Raw genomic sequence first — 20,063 nt, forward strand, 5'->3', positions numbered from 1 at the left:
TACTCTTACACTTTGTTCCTTAATTGATTTGATTTGTGTGCAGTTTATTCTTTTACAGAGACTTTACGTGAATTGTAACATTCTACACACACTGAAAATACAGCTAAGAATCACTCTAGCAACAGATGTGCTTAAACAAACACTAACCAAATCAATATGATTTGGTCCCGTGCTCACTACGCCACTGGAGTCAAGCTATCCTGGCTGAAGGCGGCTGATAGCCAGAAACCGGTCCTAGTATGCTTGATTCCGGTCCAGAGAAGACATGGCTTGGCAGTTCGGGCTGGACTGTTCTCATGAGGCACAGGGTCAAGACTGATTTGCAATGGCCATGTCTGAACTGGGGTGGCTTGGTGATCAAAATAACGATGGATTAAACCCAGATCTGTGACTGGGGGTGAATGTTTTGCCATTGTGCAACGTTCTGTCCATCATCTTGTGTGTTTTGATGTTCACCCTATGTGGGAAGGGTATGCCCAGACGTGGGTCCCGTGCTCACTACGCCACTGGAGTCAAGCTGTCCTGGCTGAAGACGGCTGATAGCCAAAAACGGGTCCTAGGATGCTTGATTCCGGTCCAGGGAAGACATGGCTTGGCAGTTCGGGCTGGACTGTTCCCATGAGGCACAGGGTCAAGACTGATTTGCATATGGTCATGTCAGAACTGGGGTGGCTTGGTGAGCAAAATAACGATGGATTAAACCCAGATCTGTGACTGGGGGTGAATGTTTTGCCATTGTGCAATATTCCATCTATCATCTTGTGTGTTTTGCTGTTCACACTGGCAAAACAGCATAGTTTCCCAGGAGCCACCATCTAAAGCTCAAACAACTTTTCAGATCAGATACTGACCAAAGTCAGCTAGTCTTCGCGACAATGGAGAAGAAGGGGATGATTTTCTCCCACAAAAGTCTGATGCCAACTTCAATCTGGATTGATAAGAGGCCAGTGGATTGGACACTTCTCCTTACCAGTGTTGCGTTCTCCCCCTGGTGCTTCAAAGGAAGACACTGTCTAATTTGCTATGGTCGTTAGATAGGCAGCTGAAGTTGCAGACTTATAACTGCTGTCTTCCAAAGTGAAAACCATTGTACTCACTGATGTTCTGAAGCATGGGCAGAACTTCAGTGAGTACACTTTTTGAAATTAAACGGTGAAAAAACCGAACTCATAATCCTAGGAAAAAATAAAGAACTCTGGGGACCCCAACACTGGCCCCCTGAAATGGGCTCTCCTCCTATACCAACTAACCAGGCCCGTAACCTTCGCTTTGTGGTAGATGACACTCTTAGTATGCACCAGCAGGCCATCAAAACATCAGCCACCTGCTTTGTCATTCTGAAGTGGCTAAAGAAAATCTGCTGGATGCTACCAGACCACACCAAAAGAACTGTCATTAACGCCCTCATAACATCCAGATTGGATTATGCCAATATACTATACTTGGGAGCCAAAAAAGCCACTGTCCGCAAACTACAAACCGTACAAAATGCTGCGGCTAGATTGCTAGGTAAAATTCCCATCCATGCACCTACTACCAAACTCATACGAGAATTACACTGGTTGAAAATTGAGAGCAGAATCAAATTCAAATCATTATGCTTTATGCATAAAATCTCAGCAAACAAAGCCCCTAAATACCTGTTAAATCTGGTACAACACTACCGTCCATCCAGGACGCTGAGATCCGCAACAGCAAACAAATTTGCTGTGCCTAAAATAAGACTATCACGCATGGGAGGTAGATCCTTTGCCTACCTTGGCCCCTCCCTGTGGAACTCTATGCCACAGGCTTTGCGCTCAGAGGTTAATCATATCAGTTTCAGAAAAGCCATTAAAACTTGGCTGTTTAACATCTAGTCAGTTGTCCAAACTTCCTTCTCTGAATCACAAGCGCCGGGAAACCCTTTGTTGGGTAGCTGTTTGCGCTATACAAACTAAAAAACTAAACTAAACTAAACTACATCCCCATTTGAGCCCTTGCTGTCATTCAACATAGTCCTGACACCTTCATAGGCACTTGGGCTAACCCTTGTTCCTCTGCACCTGTAAATGAGAATGTAGAACAATGCCACGGACCTTCTTGCGGTGACCCTGCTTTTTCACATACCACCCTACTCCAGAGAGCCTGGTGGTTCAGCATTTAGATATTGAGACTAAGAAACATTCAGGAAACAAGTGTTCATTTCAATTAGCCTCACCCTTTTCTCAGTCAATGTTAGGCACCTGCTGAGTAGGTACTTCTAAGCATTATAGGACTCGGACACAGAAATCTTGCCAGCAGTCCCGGTGAAAATTCACACCAATTTAATGCTTACCATTCAGGATGCAGCCAAACGTCATGCAGTCCTCCTGGACACGATAGACTGTTTAGGCAGAACATATTTTGAACTAGCATGGTGCTCCTGCACCTCACATGGATGAGATCCACAAGATTCTCGGCTGATGTTCGTGTCTCACTCATGGGTATGCCTTTTTTGAATGGTCTCACCTTTTTTGCAAGAAGGCTGACTCTGCCCTACAGCTCTTTAAAGAAAGTAGAGCCACACATTGCTCCCTTGGTCTCTCAGCATACACCAGGCAACATTCCCAACAGTTATACACCTTTCAAGGTATCAGCAAGGGTTTCACTTATAGGCAACTCCAAGGCCCACCTGTGTAGCCCAGTTGTTTTGAGGTTGGGGTAGGAGATCAAACAGACAGGGTCCAGGCATGCAGGGACAGTGAACTTCCTAATCCTCTGCCTCTCTGGCAGCAGCTTTCAACCTGCTTTAGTTTCTCTGGCGGCCATAGGTAAAGTTCCGGCCTTTCGAAATCAGAACTCAGTGTTATTCCTGTTATTTCCGTGTGCAGAAAAAGGGTGAAGGCCATAATACAATTTTAGATCTTAAGTCTCTCAATTCCTCAGTTTATCTTCCTGCGGAAGGACAAATTCATGATGCTTCTGCTGTCCCAGGTTTTTCTCTGGATTCAGGAGACTGGATGATAGTGCTAGACCTGCAGGACTCCTATTTCAATTTTCCTGTCTTGCATGCCCACAGTTGCTCCTTGCAGTTCAAAGTGGGCCACAAGCATTTTCAGTCTGTCATGCTCCCTTTCATCCTCACCAGTCTGAGTGCAGCCTCACTCAGGTGGTTGCAGCACACCTTCAGGGATCTTTCCCTAACTTAACAAGTAGCTTTTGAAGGTTGAGTTGCCACAGTCAGTCCTGGACTACCTACAGACAATGGTAACCCTCCTGACATCTTTGAGGTGCACTATCAACATGCAGAAGTCACTTCTGCCTCCTTCCTTTAATCAGAGCAATCCTGGATACGGTGCATAATCAGGCCTTCCCCTGGATCAGACATTCCTTGACTCTATGGCAACGATTCTAATGTGCCAGCCTTGGCACTGTGTGTCTGTAAAATTGGCGTGAGGCTTCTTGGACTATTGGCCTCCTTCCTCCTCCCCATCAACCCTGCCAGGTGGCATATGTGGGTTCTGAAGTGGGATCTGAAGTCTCAGTGGGCACAGCAACAAGGGATTCTGTCATATTCCTTCCAGGTTTTGGAGGAGACTACATAAGATCTGCATTGGTGGCTGCTCAACTGCCATTAGACTAGTGGAAGAACCCTACCCCACCCAGAGCCGGCGGTGGTGATGGAAGCATCACTGCTGCATTGGGCTATTCATCTGGGAGAAGTGGAGATCAGAGGACTCTGGTTTCCTGTGGTGACTGAGCTCTGAATCAACTTGTTGAAGTTCTGAGGCATTCAATTAGCATTGAATGTCTTCCTGCTGCCCACTAAGGGAGACTGGTTCAAGTCCACAGTTGTGTGGTGGAGGTTCCAAGAAGGCTCTCGCTAAGAGAAACATTCTACCTAGAGTGGAGTGCAGAACTCATGGTGTCTCTCCTGCCAACAAGACTGAACACGATCAGAAACAACCAAGCCCAAATCATCCTTTTGCCTCCATATTGGCCTAGGAGAGTATGATATCCAAAAAATGTGGTCATTAGCATATGTCCTCCAATCAAGCTGCAACTTCTGCAGGATCGAATATCGTAGCAGCATGGTAAGGTCTTCCACCCAAGCCAATACAATCTACACGTCCATGCATAGAGACTGAACTACAGCAGTTGACTTCATTTTATCTTCCTCCTACAGTTGTGTTTGTTATCGGCAGATGTCCTTATACAAAGTCAGTTTACGCTGAATGCTGGGACAAATTTGTGATTGTGTGGTACCCATAAATACCATATTATGGACTCTTTGCAGGCCAAACAGATGAATGTCTTGTTGTTTGTTTTATCTTTGGCCTGACAAAGACTTGCAGTGTGCACGGTTAAAGGGTATCTGTCAGCTCTTTCATAATTTTTGGATTACTGGACCAACCATCCTTGTTCAAATCACCTGTCTGGATGTGATTTCAAGAAGTTTGAATCCACATGCTTCCTTTGAAACCCCTTGTGATGCCACAGTGGGATCTTAATTTGTTTTTCAATATCTTATGTGCACCCCTTTTGAGCTGCTGCACAGCTTCCCTCTACATCTCCTGATCCTGTGGATGATCTTTCTCACATCACGCTATCCTCAGCTCCTTTAGTGAGTGAACTTCAAGCTGTATCATTCGAGCTGCGGTACACCACCTTCTTTCCAGACAAGCCGGCACTGAGAATTAGAGTACCAGTTTTATGAAACCCTTTCTTGTCGGACAGAACCCCTCACATCCAAAGTACTTTACTCCACCTTACTCCTCAAAAGAGGATTAGAGGCTCCATTGATTGACACCCAGATGAGGAATGAGTCTTTACTTCAAATGTATTGAAGACAATTTGGTGGAAGATTAGATGATTGTGGGGTTCTTTGGGGCAAAGAAAAGCAAGGGAATGCAGAAGATAAGTGGATAGTCCGCTGCTAGGCGTTGCCTAGAAGCTGCCTCCAGAAGGATTGCGGATCCATACCACTAGGGCCAAAGCTGCTACAACTGTCCTGGCACACGGAGTGCCTGCCTTTGATATTTGTCAGTCTGCAACATGGGCACCAGAGCACATGTTCACAATGCATTAGTATGGCCGTAGCTGGGTAAGCCGGGAGTGGCATTTTATCAGTTCTGTCCTGCAGGACCTTTTGGTTTGAGTCACTCCATAGACCCACCACCGAGGAAGTAACTGCTTTCGTGTCTATTCTAAATGTGAGGAATGTGCAGTTACAAGTATCCATAAGCAGAATAACTTACTTACCTTTGCTAACACTTTTTCTGGTGGTTATCTGACCGCTGTTTTCTCACTGGCATCTCACCTCTACATTATGGGGAATGGACTCTTTTGAATTTAAAAAGGTCACAAATTAGGTATCCGCACACTAGCAAAAGTAATTTGTTATTTGAGCTTTGCTCCTTCAGTAGCATGGACTGTGTCGAGAAAGAAAGTGACAACAGCGTGATTAGGTGGAATTTCTATGCAGCTCAAGGATTCATTTCTGGAGTGGAGCTGGGTCAACTAGAAGGTGCAATATGCCACCTACTGGCATGCAGGGGCTATGCTGAAAAATCTTCCGGATCCAGTCTGGCAACTGGGGATATTTTAAAGGTGAGTACTCTGTGAACAAATTATTTGCCAGAATTTCTTTTACTAAACGTAAGTAACTTTTGTGAACTTCATTTAATATAATGCAATGTGAGGACTGGTGCTAACAAACAGCGCCACACGAACCCGGGCCATATTATCAAGAAAGGGCGATACATTATTGCCGCTTTTAACGGCAGGAAACTGCCGCTAAATCGGCGATAATGGGCTTGATAATATGTCCTTGTGAATTCCCATAGAAGCCCAGGTTTTGGTGTTAACCTGGGCTTCTATTGGAATTTACAAGGGAATATTATCAAGCCCATTATCGCCGCTTTAGCAGCAGTTTCCTGCCGATAAAAGCGGCGATAATGCATCGCCCTTTCTTGATAATATGGCCCCTGGTTCCCCAGAGTTAGGGTCACCGCACTAGCAGTTAGGCCACATCCTCTCCCCTATTCGTGTGTGTTATACATGAGTGCCTCCTGCTTGTGAGTATGACTGCATTTATAGGTGACTGTGGGTCAGATTCAAAAAGTAGTCAAACTACACTTGGATATTTAAAGCTATTTACGAGTGGAGTTTCACTACTTTGTGTAATGCACTAAATCTGATTGGAATCTACATGGAAAGCTCCTTTGCCCGCAGCTGTGCTCCTGGTCTGCTGGAGCGGTAGTTCCTCTGCTGCGCTGCTGTAATCTACATTGCTTGTGTCAGCGTTGCTCCCCGTTGTATTTTCCATCGTTTTTCTCCCTGCATTGCCCCCTGCTCTAAGTAACTTTGTTTTGTACCTTTATGTACCTTTTCTGCTGTCCGCTTGTTGTGCCCTCTGATTTTCGTTGTTCCCCCTCGTTTGGTCCCCTTCCAGCCCCGATCGCGTTTCCCACCCGCTGCCCGCCGCTGCCCCCCTGCGGCTATGCCACCCTTCCCTCTCTCTCCCTTCCCATTCGCCGCCCAGCTCCCGCCTCCCAGCTGCTCCTCCCTCCCACTGGGCAATATAGTGCAGAGTGCACGCAGTGGTGGGCACTGACCTCTGACCCTCTGGGCCGGTCACCCCACGCACCGCGCACACTCTCTGCGAGTGAGCCCAGGTTCCAATCCTGCCGAGTGCCGCCGCTGCCCGCAGCTGTGCTCCTGGTCTGCTGGAGCGGTAGTTTCTCTGCTGCGCTGCTGTAATCTACATTGCTTGTGTCAGCGTTGCTCTCCGTTGTATTTTCCATCGTTTTTCTCCCTGCGTTGCCGCCTGCTCTAACTAACTTTGTTTTGTACCTTTTTTTACCTTTTCTGCTGTCCGCTTGTTGTGCCCTCTGATTTTCGTTGTTCCAGCTCGTTTGTTCCCCCTCCAGCCCCGGTCGCATTTCTCGCCTGCTCCCCGCCGCTGCCCCCTTGCGGCCCCGCCCCCCTTCCCTCTCTCTCCCTTCCCATTCGCCGCCCCGCTCCCGCCTCCCAGCTGCTCCTCCCTCGCTCTGCCCCCCCTCGCTCCTCATATGGCAGAGTGGTAAACGCGCAGCGTTGACGCGCAGCGGGCGCGCCAAAGGTAAGCCCATCTGCGCCCGTCCGCGCCTAGCCCGCGCCCAGCGCCAGGACCCCTGGCCCCCGCAGATACCAGCCCACCCGCCGGACCTACGACGCCACCAAACTCAACGCACTCAACACCGGCCGGATCCCGGGATGCTACCGAGCCACCCCGAGACGCACCCACGGACCCTTCAGCTGCCACTCCTGCAAGTACACCTGCATCCGGACCTGCACTGCACCAGTGCCCACCAAGCAGACCACCAGCAACAACCACCTGAAGTGCATCCTGATCAACACCCGCTCCGTCCACAGACACGCCGTCCAACTCTGGAACCTGCTCCACACAACATCACCAGACGTCGCCTTCCTCACGGAGACCTGGATGAACGCCTCCTCGGCGCCCGACATCGCCATCCCGGACGGATACAAGATCACCCGAAGGGACCGCATCAACCAGACTCCGACGACACCCTCACAGCCGCCGAACACCTGCACTTCCAGATCCACACCGGCCCCTAGACCACCCTCAGAGGCACCCTCATCTACAGACCCCCGGGATCACGCACACAATTCAGCGAAGACATCGTAGACTTCATCAGCCCGCACGCCCTCCCCTCCACTGACTACATCCTCCTCGGGGACTTCAACTTCCACCTGGAGAACAACAACGACCGCAACACCACCACCCTGCTGGACAACCTCGCCAACCTCGGTCTCAAGCAGCTGGTGACCACCCCCACCCACTACGCTGGACACACGCTCGACCCCGTCTTCTCATTCAGCAAGAACATCACCTTCAGCCACGCCACCGGACTCCACTGGACGGACCACAGCTGCATCCACTTCAGCTTCAGAAACAACACAATCCACCACCACCAACAACAGGTTGCACGCAGAAACTGGATCAATATCACGCCCGACCAGCTCGCCGCATCCCTGAGCCAGGACCCCCCCGCCAGCTCAGCGAACGCCAGCCAGGCCGCCAACAACCTCACGAAGTGGATCAGCAACTGCGCAGACGACCTCGCCCCGCTGAGGACCCCGCCTAGCAGACCCGGCAGCAAGAAAGCCCCATGGTTCACCGACGAACTCAAGATCTCCAAGACGAACTGCCGAGCCCTCGAGAAAGCCTGCTGCAGAGACTCAACACCAGACAACATGACCACCCTCAAGCTCGCCACCCGAAAACACCACCAACTCATCCACACCACCAAGAAAACTGCATTCAAAGAACGACTGGACAACAACGTACACAACAGCAAGGAACTCTTTAACATCGTCAAAGACCTCTCCAACCCCAACGCAGGAACCAACAACATCACCCCATCACAAGACCTCTGCAACTGCCTCGCCTCCTACTTCCACAGCAAGATTGCAGACATACACAACAGCTTCAGTACACAACCGACGCACCCCACAAACGCACCAACGCCCCCCACCACCACCCTCCGGGCCTGGACCCCGATCTGCACCGAAGAAACCATCCGCACGATGAACTCCATCCACTCCGGATCTTCTACCGACCCCTGCCCCCACCACGTCTTCAACAAGGCCGACGCCGTCATCGCACCCCACCTGCGGGACATCATGAACACCTCCTTCGACACCGCTACCTTCCCGGAGAGCTGGAAGCACGCCGAACTCAGCACCCTACTGAAAAAACCATCAGCGGACCCCACCGAACTCAAAAACTACCGCCCCATCTCGCTCCTCCCGTTTCCGGCCAAAGTCATCGAGAAGACCGTCAACAAGCAGCTGGCAGCCTTCCTCAAGACAAACGGATCCCTCGACCTCTCGCAGTCTGGCTTCCGGGCCAACCACAACACCGAGACCGCCCTCATTGCAGCCACCGATGACATCCGAGCCCTGCTCGACAACGGAGAAACAGCGGCCCTCATCCTCCTGGACCTCTCCGCGGCATTCAACACTGTCTGCCACCGCACCCTAGTGCAGCGCCTCAGCAACGTCGGAATCCAGGAGAAGGCACTAGAATGGATCATCTCCTTCCTCGCCGGAAGGACACAGAGAGTCCGCCTCCTCCCGTTCAGATCAGAAGCCACCAACGTCATCTGCGGCGTCCCTCAAGGCTCCTCGCTCAGCCCCACCCTCTTCAATGTCTACATGAGCCCCCTTGCAGCCATCGCACGCCAACACAACCTCAACATCATCTCCTACGCCGACGACACCCAGCTGATCCTCTCCCTCACCAGCGACCCCGCCACCGCCAGAGCCAACCTACACAAAGGGATGAAAGACGTAGCCGAGTGGATGATGAACAGCCGCCTGAAACTTAACTCAGACAAGACGGAAGTCCTCATCCTGGGATCATCACCCTCCGCCTAGGACGACTCCTGGTGGCCCCCCACCCTGGGCAGCGCACCCAAACCAACAGACCACGCACACAACCTGGGCTTCGTCCTGGACTCCTCCCTCTCCATGACCAGACAAGTCAACGCCGTCTCCTCGTCGTGCTTCAACATCCTGCGCATGCTACGTAAGATCTTCCGGTGGATCCCCACCGAGACCAGGAAGACGGTCACCCAGGCCCTTGTCACCAGCCGACTGGACTACAGCAACGCCCTCTACGCCGGAACCACCGCCAAGCTCCAGAAGAGACTCCAACGGATCCAGAACGCCTCAGCAAGACTCATCCTCGACATCCCCCGACACAGCCACATCTCCGGACACCTGAGAGACCTGCACTGGCTCCCGGTCAACAAGAGAATCACCTTCTGTCTCCTCACCCACGCACACAAAGCCCTACACAACCAAGGCCCAAGATACCTCAACAGCCGCCTCAACTTCTACACCCCCACACGCCAGCTCCGATCGACCAGCCACGCCCTCGCATCCGAAGAGCCACCCCAGGAGGAAGGTTCTTCTCCTACCTGGCCGCCAAGACTTGGAACTCCCTCCCGACCCACCTCCGCCTGACCCAGGACCACCTCGCCTTCAGGAAGCAGCTCAAGACCTGGCTGTTCGAGCAGTAGCGGACCCCCCTCCCCAAGCGCCTTGAGACCCCCCGGGTGAGTAGTGCGCTATATAAATGCTCTGATTGATTGATTGATTGATTGATTCTATAAAAACCCAGGGCTTAAAAATTTGCAAAGGAGATTATGATTTTCTATGAAAATGCACTTTCTCATCGGGGAAAATGTTTTTCTCTGTAGAGAATGCCCTTTCGAAGCTGGAAAGCGATTTATGTCAGCCCTTGAATGGAGTAAAAATCTCACCCTTTCAGGCGGAAATGGGAGTGAGGGGAGTTTGTGAATACGTACTTGGTGTGGGAGTTCACTCTCGTCCTAGCTTAATCATGCCTTAGAATGTCCATGTATACCCTGGAGTGGGATTTATGGGTGTGCAGATCTCCAAAATTTAGACGGAGACCTCCTCACACTTAAACATTCCTGGTAGACACAAGTGAAGTAAATTTGGTCTTAAACTTACGGGCAAATTTACCATTGTTGATAGGTCCCATACTGGCACATGCATCAATATTGCATTTTGCGATTCCTTAATTGCGAAAAATAAGGAATCACAATTAAGGAATTGCAAACTGCAATGCATCAAGAAATCGCTATAAAAATAGCGATTTCTTAAAATTCCTTAATTGCGATTCTCTTATTGATAATCGCAATTAAGGAATACCTCCCCATCCATTCCTATGGGCCTAGAGGCCCATAGGAATGAATGGAAAAACATTCCTGATTTGCAATTCACCATTACAAATTCGCAAATTAAGAATGCAATTTCAAGGGTGCAGGGGTGTCCAAAGGACACCCTGTTGCACCCCTGAAATCTTCTTTGAAGTAAATTTTGCACACTCACATGCCCCAAGGGCATGTGTGTGTGTAAAATGGAACTTTGAAAAATGCACTTTAGTGCATTTTTCAATGTTTTGGCAAATTACCATGAAGGTCAACTTCATGGTAATTTGCTCCCCTTATTTGCAAATTCGCAAATTTTTAGAGTTTGATGCATTGCATTCAAGGAATCTCAATTTGAGATTCCTTAAATGCAATCGCAATTTAAGAAATCACAATTTTGCGATTTCTTAAATTGCGAAAATTACAAAAATGTTAATGCATCCCAAAAATGGGAATTGCATTCGCAAACGGCCGCATTTTGAGATTCGCACCATTTGCGAATGCAATTTCCTTTGATGCATGTGCCCCTATATATCTTAGTTAGTGAGCTTCAATGTCTGCCTGCCTTTGGGTAGGTGTGGGCAGGCATGCCAGTAAATGTGTTCCACTGTCACATGTGCATGTCCTCTATACGATAATATAGGTCTGTGGGTTCATGCTACTTAAGAACGCTATTATCAGCTCTGCCAATGTATAATTGTGTTTGCAAACTGTCCCCAATTGCATAAACTCTTTTTTCAATGTATCCCAAATAAGAGAGTGAAGCTCTGCTTGGTCAGTTATCCCCAGGGACTGATACTATGTCCTATTCATATTCGTGCAATATCCATGGGTCAGGGTAGAGAAAAACTCTTCCCACTTTTGTATAGTATTTTGACAAATGTTTGCAATCTGTGTAAACTTGGCGAACGCTGTGGGTTAAAACATTTTTTTATAAATCCTGGAGAAATGTTGCACTTATTTGTGAAAGTTTCTCAAAACACTTTCTGTGCAAACATCAACTCTCAGGAAAGTTTGACAAAGTTGGAAATTCAGCAATCTTTTCAGCCTTCTAGAAATGTGAAATTTTGCAAAACTTTACCCCAGTTCCTAGATGAAGTTTAAATTTCAAAACTCTCTGGTCTGCTATTGAATGCACTGTCGAGACACACAGGTGAATGTTGACGTGCTTGCACCTCTACGCTTGGTACTCTTCGTAGGTGATCATTAGATGACGTATGATCATTTTTTTTTATTCCACAGAGAGTCCCAGTACAAGCACCAATGTATGGTTAATATTGCTGCCAATCGTTTTAGTGTTTGCTTTAGTAGTTGCTGGTGGACTCTTTGCATGTCACAAGAAGAAAAGAAGGTGAGTGTATACTTTTAGAAGTATCTGTCAAATATAGTGGTTCAGATCAAAGCTGTCCATGTAGCCTGACTTTCATTTATGCACATGGTTTTTACTTTTGCAAAATTAAAACTAACTAGAACATACTTTGACTTGGTTTCGCTTAAACATCTATACTATAAGCTGTCTTTCGTAGCATTTGTATAGACTGAATGTAAGCAAAAGAAGGGCCGAAGACAGGATGAGAAAAGGGGAAAGGAAAAAGAAATTAAGTAATTAGAAAGAACTAAGTTAGGAATTAGAAATATATGACTGTGCGTTGCGTACGAATGCAGCAGCGAATGAGAAAAGGAATGGATGAGATCATAGAAGTGAATGAGTCCAGTGTGTGTACTGTGGTGAATAGACGAGCACATGATTCAGTGGTTGTGCAGGAGTGAGTGAGTGTTACAGGTAATGAAAGAGTACAGGAACAAAACAGTGAGTGCACTTAAGTTAAAGAATGGAGCAGTGAATGAGTATATGAATTAATGAGGGAGTGTACATGAGCGAATGAGTTCAAAAATGTATGTGTGAATACAGGAATGAAGGAGCAATGACACATGTGAATGAATGCAGCATGGAATGAATGGAATGAATAAGTGGATGGACGACTATATGTGAGTGGGCTCGAATTAATGAGTGGCAGATAGAGCGAGAATAGCACTGAGTGACTTAAGCAGAAAATGAATGGCTACAGCACAACACCGGCTGGGAACTGTAGAAAGTGAGTTACAGGCATACTTTCAAAACAGAAAATCACTCGTGTGGGTGGTGGCCAGGAAAACCAAGGGATAGATGGAGGCCCCACGCTCACTTACTCATCAGTCCTGGAAGGGATCAAAGAAAAGTGAAGTGTCAATGCTCATTGACGCCTTGGTCTCTACATGTAGCAATCACCTGTACTGCATGACATAGCACAGCAGTCTCCATTCCCATCTTTGAAAATATTACCTGTATTACTTTCTGCATACCAATGGCTTTGTTAGCACAGTCGTCTTTATGAAGCATAGTAATTCAGTACACACATCTATTGAGACCTAAAAGAAGTAACATATCCAATTAGTAGAACACTTCGTGAACAACAAACATGTATACAGTCTTTCCTTTTGCAAACAATTGTTATCAAGTGAGTAAGTCACATTAGGATAAGATGGGGAAATAAAGATTGATTCTTCCACAATGCTTTGATATAAAACAAACACTGGACCTGAAAGGGGTTTATCTGTAACTTAACATGCCAGGTGTATTTGTGAAGCACACGTTCACCACAATGGATATCTTGGCACTGAATAACAGATTTTTATTGTTACCCAACTGAATGGTATTCATTTTATCAACCTCAGAAGGATGAAAGGTTGAGTGGGCCTGCCAGAATTTGAACCAGTGACCATGAGGTCGAACACAGACCCCTACAGTCGGCATACTACATTATTCCACTAAGCCATCAGGCCCTCCTGATACATGGAGATAGCTACAAATCACAGCTCCAAACTTCAGTATGTATTCATTCACTTTACTAACGTTTAATTTTCAACACCAAGTGCACAAAATGTGGACAGCTATACTTGAATGTCTTCTTAGATCTTGAAATGTAACTCCTCAAGCACTGCCTGCAGATCATCCAAGTTCATCCCCATCAAAATACACTTCTTGCAATTTGCAAAGAACAGGGAGATACAACCACTCCAAACCTTTTCAACAATAGGAACCTGGATGGATTTAAACTCCATCTTTTACCCATAACTCAGTGGCTTGCATTCGCCTTGGACGCCAATCTCACCCTCAATACATTGGTAGGAAAACCAAGACCACCTTGTACCAGCTATGATTACTGAAGTGAATGAAACCATTCTGACAAGAAATGATTTCAGACCAGCTGTTCAAGCACTTGCAGGTCGAACCTAATAGCTAATATCTATCTATCTTGGGAACTTATTAGCTCTAGGTCACTGATAAAACACAGTGTTGAACTGAATCTATCACTCAAAAGCCACAATCCTTCCGTTCTTCATTACAGAGACACAGGCTGATTAGCAGCCTACTGGAGGTTAATATTTTCCCTAATGACTGTACTTTCCTAGGCGATTTCAACTTTCATCTTGATACTCTTTTCGATCTGGACACAGTTGCTTTGCTTCAAGCCACGTTAACTCTTGGCTTGTCCCAACAGGTAGAAGGGCCTACACACCAGGCTGGTCTTACCTTAGATGGTATCTTTAGTAATAATCCATCTTAAGTGAATATAAATACTCTTCCTTTACTGTGGACCTATCACAGGGCAATTTTCTTTGACATAAAATACAGTCAAGTTGATCAAGAAACAGTGGCCCGTCTGAATTGGACCTCATTACGTGCCTGGTACAAAATTCAAGCAGATATCTTTGCCCAAATGTTACAAACTTTCTTCCTGGAAATTCGGTCAATGAGGATTTGTAGTGAGCGGCTACTTCACCTGTGCCCCGTCTGTTCTATTGGTTAAAAATCCATGTTTTGAGGTCCTTCCTGAATTGTTTGAGAGATGGTGAGGCTCTGAGGCGCAGAGGGAGGTTGTTCCAGGTCTTGGCCGCCAGATGAGTAGTAGCGGACTCCGATGTTAGTCCAGCGGATGCGACGGGTGGCAGCTAGTGGGATGGGTCCAGATCTGAGATTCATGGTTGGCTGGTGAAAGGTCACTCGGATGAGATACACAGGTCTTTTGTTGTGTAGGGCCTTGTATGCATGGGAGAGTAGCTTGGCTATTCGGAGGAAACTCAGTTAGGGGTATCATAGTACATGCACTGGTTGTACACAGCTGCTCATTCATTGGCACCTGTTAAAAGGACCAAGATTTAAAGACATAACATATCTGTTCCCTGGTTCTCAGACAAAGTTAGAGCTTCAAAACTGCTTTCGGTGACAGGAGAAAAATAGAGAACTGGCTACTCCGAATTAAAGAAAGCCAATTATAATAAGTATCTACACAAGTATAAATCTTTGATCATAAAGGAAAAAACTGCTTATTTTATGAGCAAGATTGAAATAGCTCTAAATTCCTCAAAATTACCTTTTTCAACTGTTAAAAAACTGACTACTGACAGCACTTAAATCTGTAACGATTTTAGTCAGACGACTTTCTGCTAAACTGTAGCTGATGCTTTCCTCTGCAAAGTTCAAGATGTTTCCAATACATTTTCTACCATGTCGCCCATCTTTCCTTTGGACCCGCATGCTTGCATACGTTTGGCTGTGAACACCACCCTTAGTCATTTTATTCCACAATCTTGTGAAGAGGTCATCAAACTGATTAAGTCATCTAAACAAGTTCTCCATGTGACCCTTGTTCACCAAGGATTGCTACTGTATTAGCGGAGACCATTGCTTTTGAATTGACTGATATTTTTCATCTTATGGGCAGCTCAGGCTCGTTTGCCTCCGTTTGGAAGAAGGCTTCAGCCCTGCCACTAATCAAAAAAACCCTTTCTTGACCCACAAGACTCCAATAGCTATCATCCTATTTTATGCCTACCTTTTGCCAGCAAAACGTGTTAAAAAAACATGAGCAAACAACTTCTCATTCATGTTCAGGCTAACAATCTCCTGGATGTCACCCAGTTAGACTTTTGTGCCGGTCACAGCACTGAGACTGTGCTCATCAAAGCCACCGAGGAGATTAGGTTATCTCTTGATCGGGGTGGTAGAGCTACCATTATCCTGCTCGAGCTATCAGCAGCCTTTGATACTGTGAATAATGGGCTGCTGATAGAGCAGTTGGGCAGGATTGGAGTGACAGGTACAGTATGGGAGTTGCTTAACTCCTGTCTTAGCAGCTGTGAATAATCTGTCCGACTAGGTGAGTTTGACTGCCACACATACTCTCTGCCATGCGGGGATCCCCAGGGGTCCTCGCTTAGTCCGACATGTTCCAATGTCTATGTCACTCAATTAGCAGAGTTGATAAGATCTTTTGACTTCTCCCTGACATCCTATGCTGATAACACACAAATTGTCATCTCATTGACACTGATGTTACCAGAAGTGGGACAAGTTTCTGCAGATGTATGCAGGCAGTCATTTGATAGATGTCAATGAACTATCGTAATTAAACTCCGGAAAATACAGACGACTTGATCTTTGGTGCCCAGCCATCCTTCTAGTTGTCCTACTATGACCAGATGAATGAAGTTACTTCTGTTGCCTAATATACACTCAGGTTGATCAGGAAGATTCTACCCTTTATCCCAGCTAACTTACAGAAAACTGTAGTTACCTCTCTGGTGCTGTCTAAGATTGATTATTGTAATAAGCTCTATCTGAATCCCCATCAGCATGTCCTCTACAAACTTTACAAAATGCGGCAGCTGTGCGCTTCTGAAAATCCCGAAATGCCAATCCGCCTATAAATCGATTAGAAAGCTTCACTGGCTCCCTGTAAGGCAGAGGGTACTTTTTAAAGCGATGTGCACTGCATACAAAGCATTGCATGATCAAGGTCCTGATTTTTTAAAAGAAAGGTTTTACATGGTACGTTTCAGGTAGATCCTTACGATCTGCCCCTGCTAAATTGGTGTTAGTGCCCAGATTCAAGCTTGCAACCTGGGGTGGCAGAGGCTTTGTGCTGGGAACTACAACAACTTGGAATGATCTTCAAAGCTATGTCAAATCCTCTGGCTTATAGGAAATCCTTGAAAACATGGCCATTTCCTGCTAATTAGCATTTTCTTAGGGTCTCCTTTTTGACAGTTTAGCTAGCGCCAATACATCGGTGAGCATTCAAGCACTCTATAAGAATAAATAACATATTCCTGTACCTGGATGGTTACAACATCCTACTGCATGCCATTCCAGACTTTACACTTTCCCCTGTTGAAGGGTCTCCAATATGTCACAGCATTCCGCTATCAGGAGCCTGAAGAAATTTGAGCACATCACTCCCATGCTGATGGGTATCCACTGGGTCATCTAGCTGGTGTCTGAGCTTCAAAACAGGATACATCATTTGTAAAGCAATCACAGTCACCACCCTCGCCTAGCTGACAAGCTCACAATCTCAAGAGGCTCTCAGCACATCAGCAGCCAGGACACTATCAGATTGCAGACGAAGAACTGCAAAAAAGAAAACAAGGCAGCGGGCCTTTTTTTAATACACCCAAGAATTGTAATAACATCAACATATCATGCAGGACTGTCAAAACCCTGCTCCAGAAGAACATCACATCATGGTACAGTAATGCTCTAAGGCTGTTCTAATAACCCAGCTACCCCTACAGTCCCCATTGACCCTAAACGATGCTCAGCTCTCTCTTTCCTAGGTTTGCACTATACATATACCACACACGCACAAACATTTAGGGACTCATTACAAGTTACCTGGAGCGGTATCAATGGAGAGTTTACCGATCCATGCAATGAGTATTTCTGTGTCTTCAGGCTTGGAAGTATCAGGCTAGCAAATTGTGGAACCTCTAATTCTGGGGACAGAGACACCAGACCCAGGCTTGCAGTCAGAGCCTTGGGGAGCAGCTGTGCCCAGTCCGCATGGATTGCAAATTCTCTTAGCTGAAGTAAAATCTACATTGCTCTCCTACCCCCACACCACAGCTGAGTGAACAGCTGTCTACATATTTACCACCTGCTACAAGCACTTGTTCAATAAGTGTGGATTTGGGGGTGTTAGTTACCCCATGAAAGGTAAAATCATGCAAACTTGGACCCAGTATTCCTGGGTGCATGTGTTAATCTTTATTCCAGAAAAAGCATGTCAATTTCTGGATCTAGGAGCAGGTATCCCAGACAGAATTTGGGACTCAAGCTGTCCGTTCTGTCCTCTCCTACATCTGGGGAAATTATAATGATGTAAACAATGCACACAAAAAGGATACTAACAGGATCCTTGTGAGGTCCTGACGACAGCCAACTAGTCCAGTGAGGCATTGGTGTGATGGCTGAAACATGTTGATCCAGGGATACAGAGGATACTGACTTCCTTAGAGCATCCCCACCTGTTTTTAACTCCGTCAGGGTGCCCTTTGAAAATAAAATGAATCCTCAGGACACCTCAGACTACTTTAAATCAAGGATCCCACCCTATAACCAAAGAGCTCCCTTGGTTGCCAAGGTTGAGCCCGTCCAGATACACTAGGTATCGGGACAAGGACTCTATGATGAAGCATGCCACTTGGAATCCCATTGGGTGAGAGTCCTTTTAACACTACAGGGTAATTCACTTTGGCTGGTATGTAGAAATATGCTAGGTATGGGAGGGGTTCCCTCCTGTTGTTTTTGTAAAGTGGGTGTTTGGGAAAGTGAGTGAACACTGTATCATTGTCATTGTCTCCTTTATGGAATATAGTATTAATGAGGTAGGTCACAAATTGCAACTCAATCCAATTGATGGTTATTACAGGGATTGTGACCTGCTAGGGTCTGTAAGGCAAGTTTACTTTGTATTTTTGAAAGTTTGAGAGTTGGCGGTGGCCCCTTGGACCACTGCCTAGGCCCCAGCAAACTTTATTTTATTTTCACAAAGAAAAATGGTGAGAAGCTTACCACCCCAACTCAATTTGTCAATGTTTTTATTGGGCGTGGTTCGTTCTGCATGGTCATTCCTAAAGTTTTAGACTTCACCCTCCTGTTTTATGAACTCGTTTTTGCTAGCTTTAGAACTCTGCGCACTTTACCACTCCTAACCAGTGCTAATGTGCTCTCTACTTTAAGCATGGTAACATTGGCTTACACCCAATTTGGACATTTAATTTCCTTGTAAGTCCCTGTACTGTACTACATGTACCGAGGTCTGTACATTAAATGCTACCAGTGAGCCTGCAGCACTGTTTGTGCCACCCACTTAGGCAGACCTTTTAAACATGTCTCAGGCATGCCATTGTAGCTTCTGTTTGCACTTTTAAACTGCAGTTTTGACCTGGCAAACTAACTCTTTTAAAGGCCCCAACCTTCCTTTTTTAATATTTATACAGCATCTCCAGGTTAGGCCCTAAGTAGCCCATAGGGCCGGGTGCAGGGTATGTTAAAAGTTGAACATGTACTTAAAATGTCCACATGTTCTCGTAGTGAAAAACTCCTAAATTCATTATTCACTACTGCAAAGCTTAGCTCCCCAGTAGAATAACACTGGCTTGCCATAATATATTAAATAAGTGATATTTTAAAATTAGGAGCAGGTAAGAATGGTGAATTTGGTATCTAGAGAATTGTAATTTATAGCCCTCTTTAATGGTAAAGTAGGATTTCAGGTCACAGTTGAACCGTTCTACAAGAAGGACTGCTACTGAGTGAAAGGACTGACCGGCATCCTGATCCCAGGACCGCCAGAGTGACTCCAAAGGCTAGTTGTCTGGCCTCCTGATCAGGGACAGACAAGATTTCAACCATCTTGAACCCAACACCTGGGCTCAACTTGCGGTGAATCTTGCCCTGCAAATGATGTCACCCCAGTCCTGGACCTTTGGAAGTGGTCCTGAAGGGGCTCTGCCAGCCCAGCGGTGGTCCTGTGAGCAAAACCGGTGCAGTGAGAGGTATCTCCTCGCAGATGCTTCAGAACTGCCACAGGGCTGCACATCCCCAATGCAGGACTTTGCATTGCAGCCTGCAGCCTTCTCGGAGCTCCCTCTGCATGATATATCTTTGCTGCAGGCCTTCGCATCACAAGCACCTTGTCAACTGCAACCTCCATGGCGGCCAAGAAATTCACATCACAGGCCCACAGCTTCTTCTGCATTGCCTGTACGTGGTGCATCCTCAAAGCGGGATCTCGCAACACATACCAGGATTTAAGGTACTTTATTCAGCAGGACATACTTGGTCCCTGTATCTGGCCCATGCTCCATTGTGGTCAGCCTGAATGTGTGCCCCTGTCCTGGTCTGGTGCAACCAGATAACCACAGTTGGTGCTTTGCACTTCTAAGCACTATTTTCACCTAAACCTTGAAATTGCATATCTCCATTTCTTCTGATTTGATTTTCGTCATTTTGATCTCAAATAA

The 20,063-nt window shown here is 46.6% G+C and overlaps 1 protein-coding gene across 1 annotated transcript in view; it reads left to right on the plus strand.

Moving 5' to 3' along the window:
- LOC147701302 (uncharacterized) overlaps nt 1–20,063 on the plus strand; it is a 216,765-nt gene that overhangs the window by 134,455 nt on the left and 62,247 nt on the right. Inside the window, exon 6 of the mRNA XM_086930025.1 lies at nt 11,955–12,063. Within this exon, the coding sequence (XP_086786151.1) occupies nt 11,955–12,063 (109 nt within the window). The remainder of the gene's footprint in view (nt 1–11,954; nt 12,064–20,063) is intronic.

The sequence above is a fragment of the Lissotriton vulgaris genome, chromosome 7 (genome assembly GCF_964263255.1).
Source record: "Lissotriton vulgaris chromosome 7, aLisVul1.2, whole genome shotgun sequence".
NCBI lineage: Eukaryota > Metazoa > Chordata > Amphibia > Caudata > Salamandridae > Lissotriton > Lissotriton vulgaris.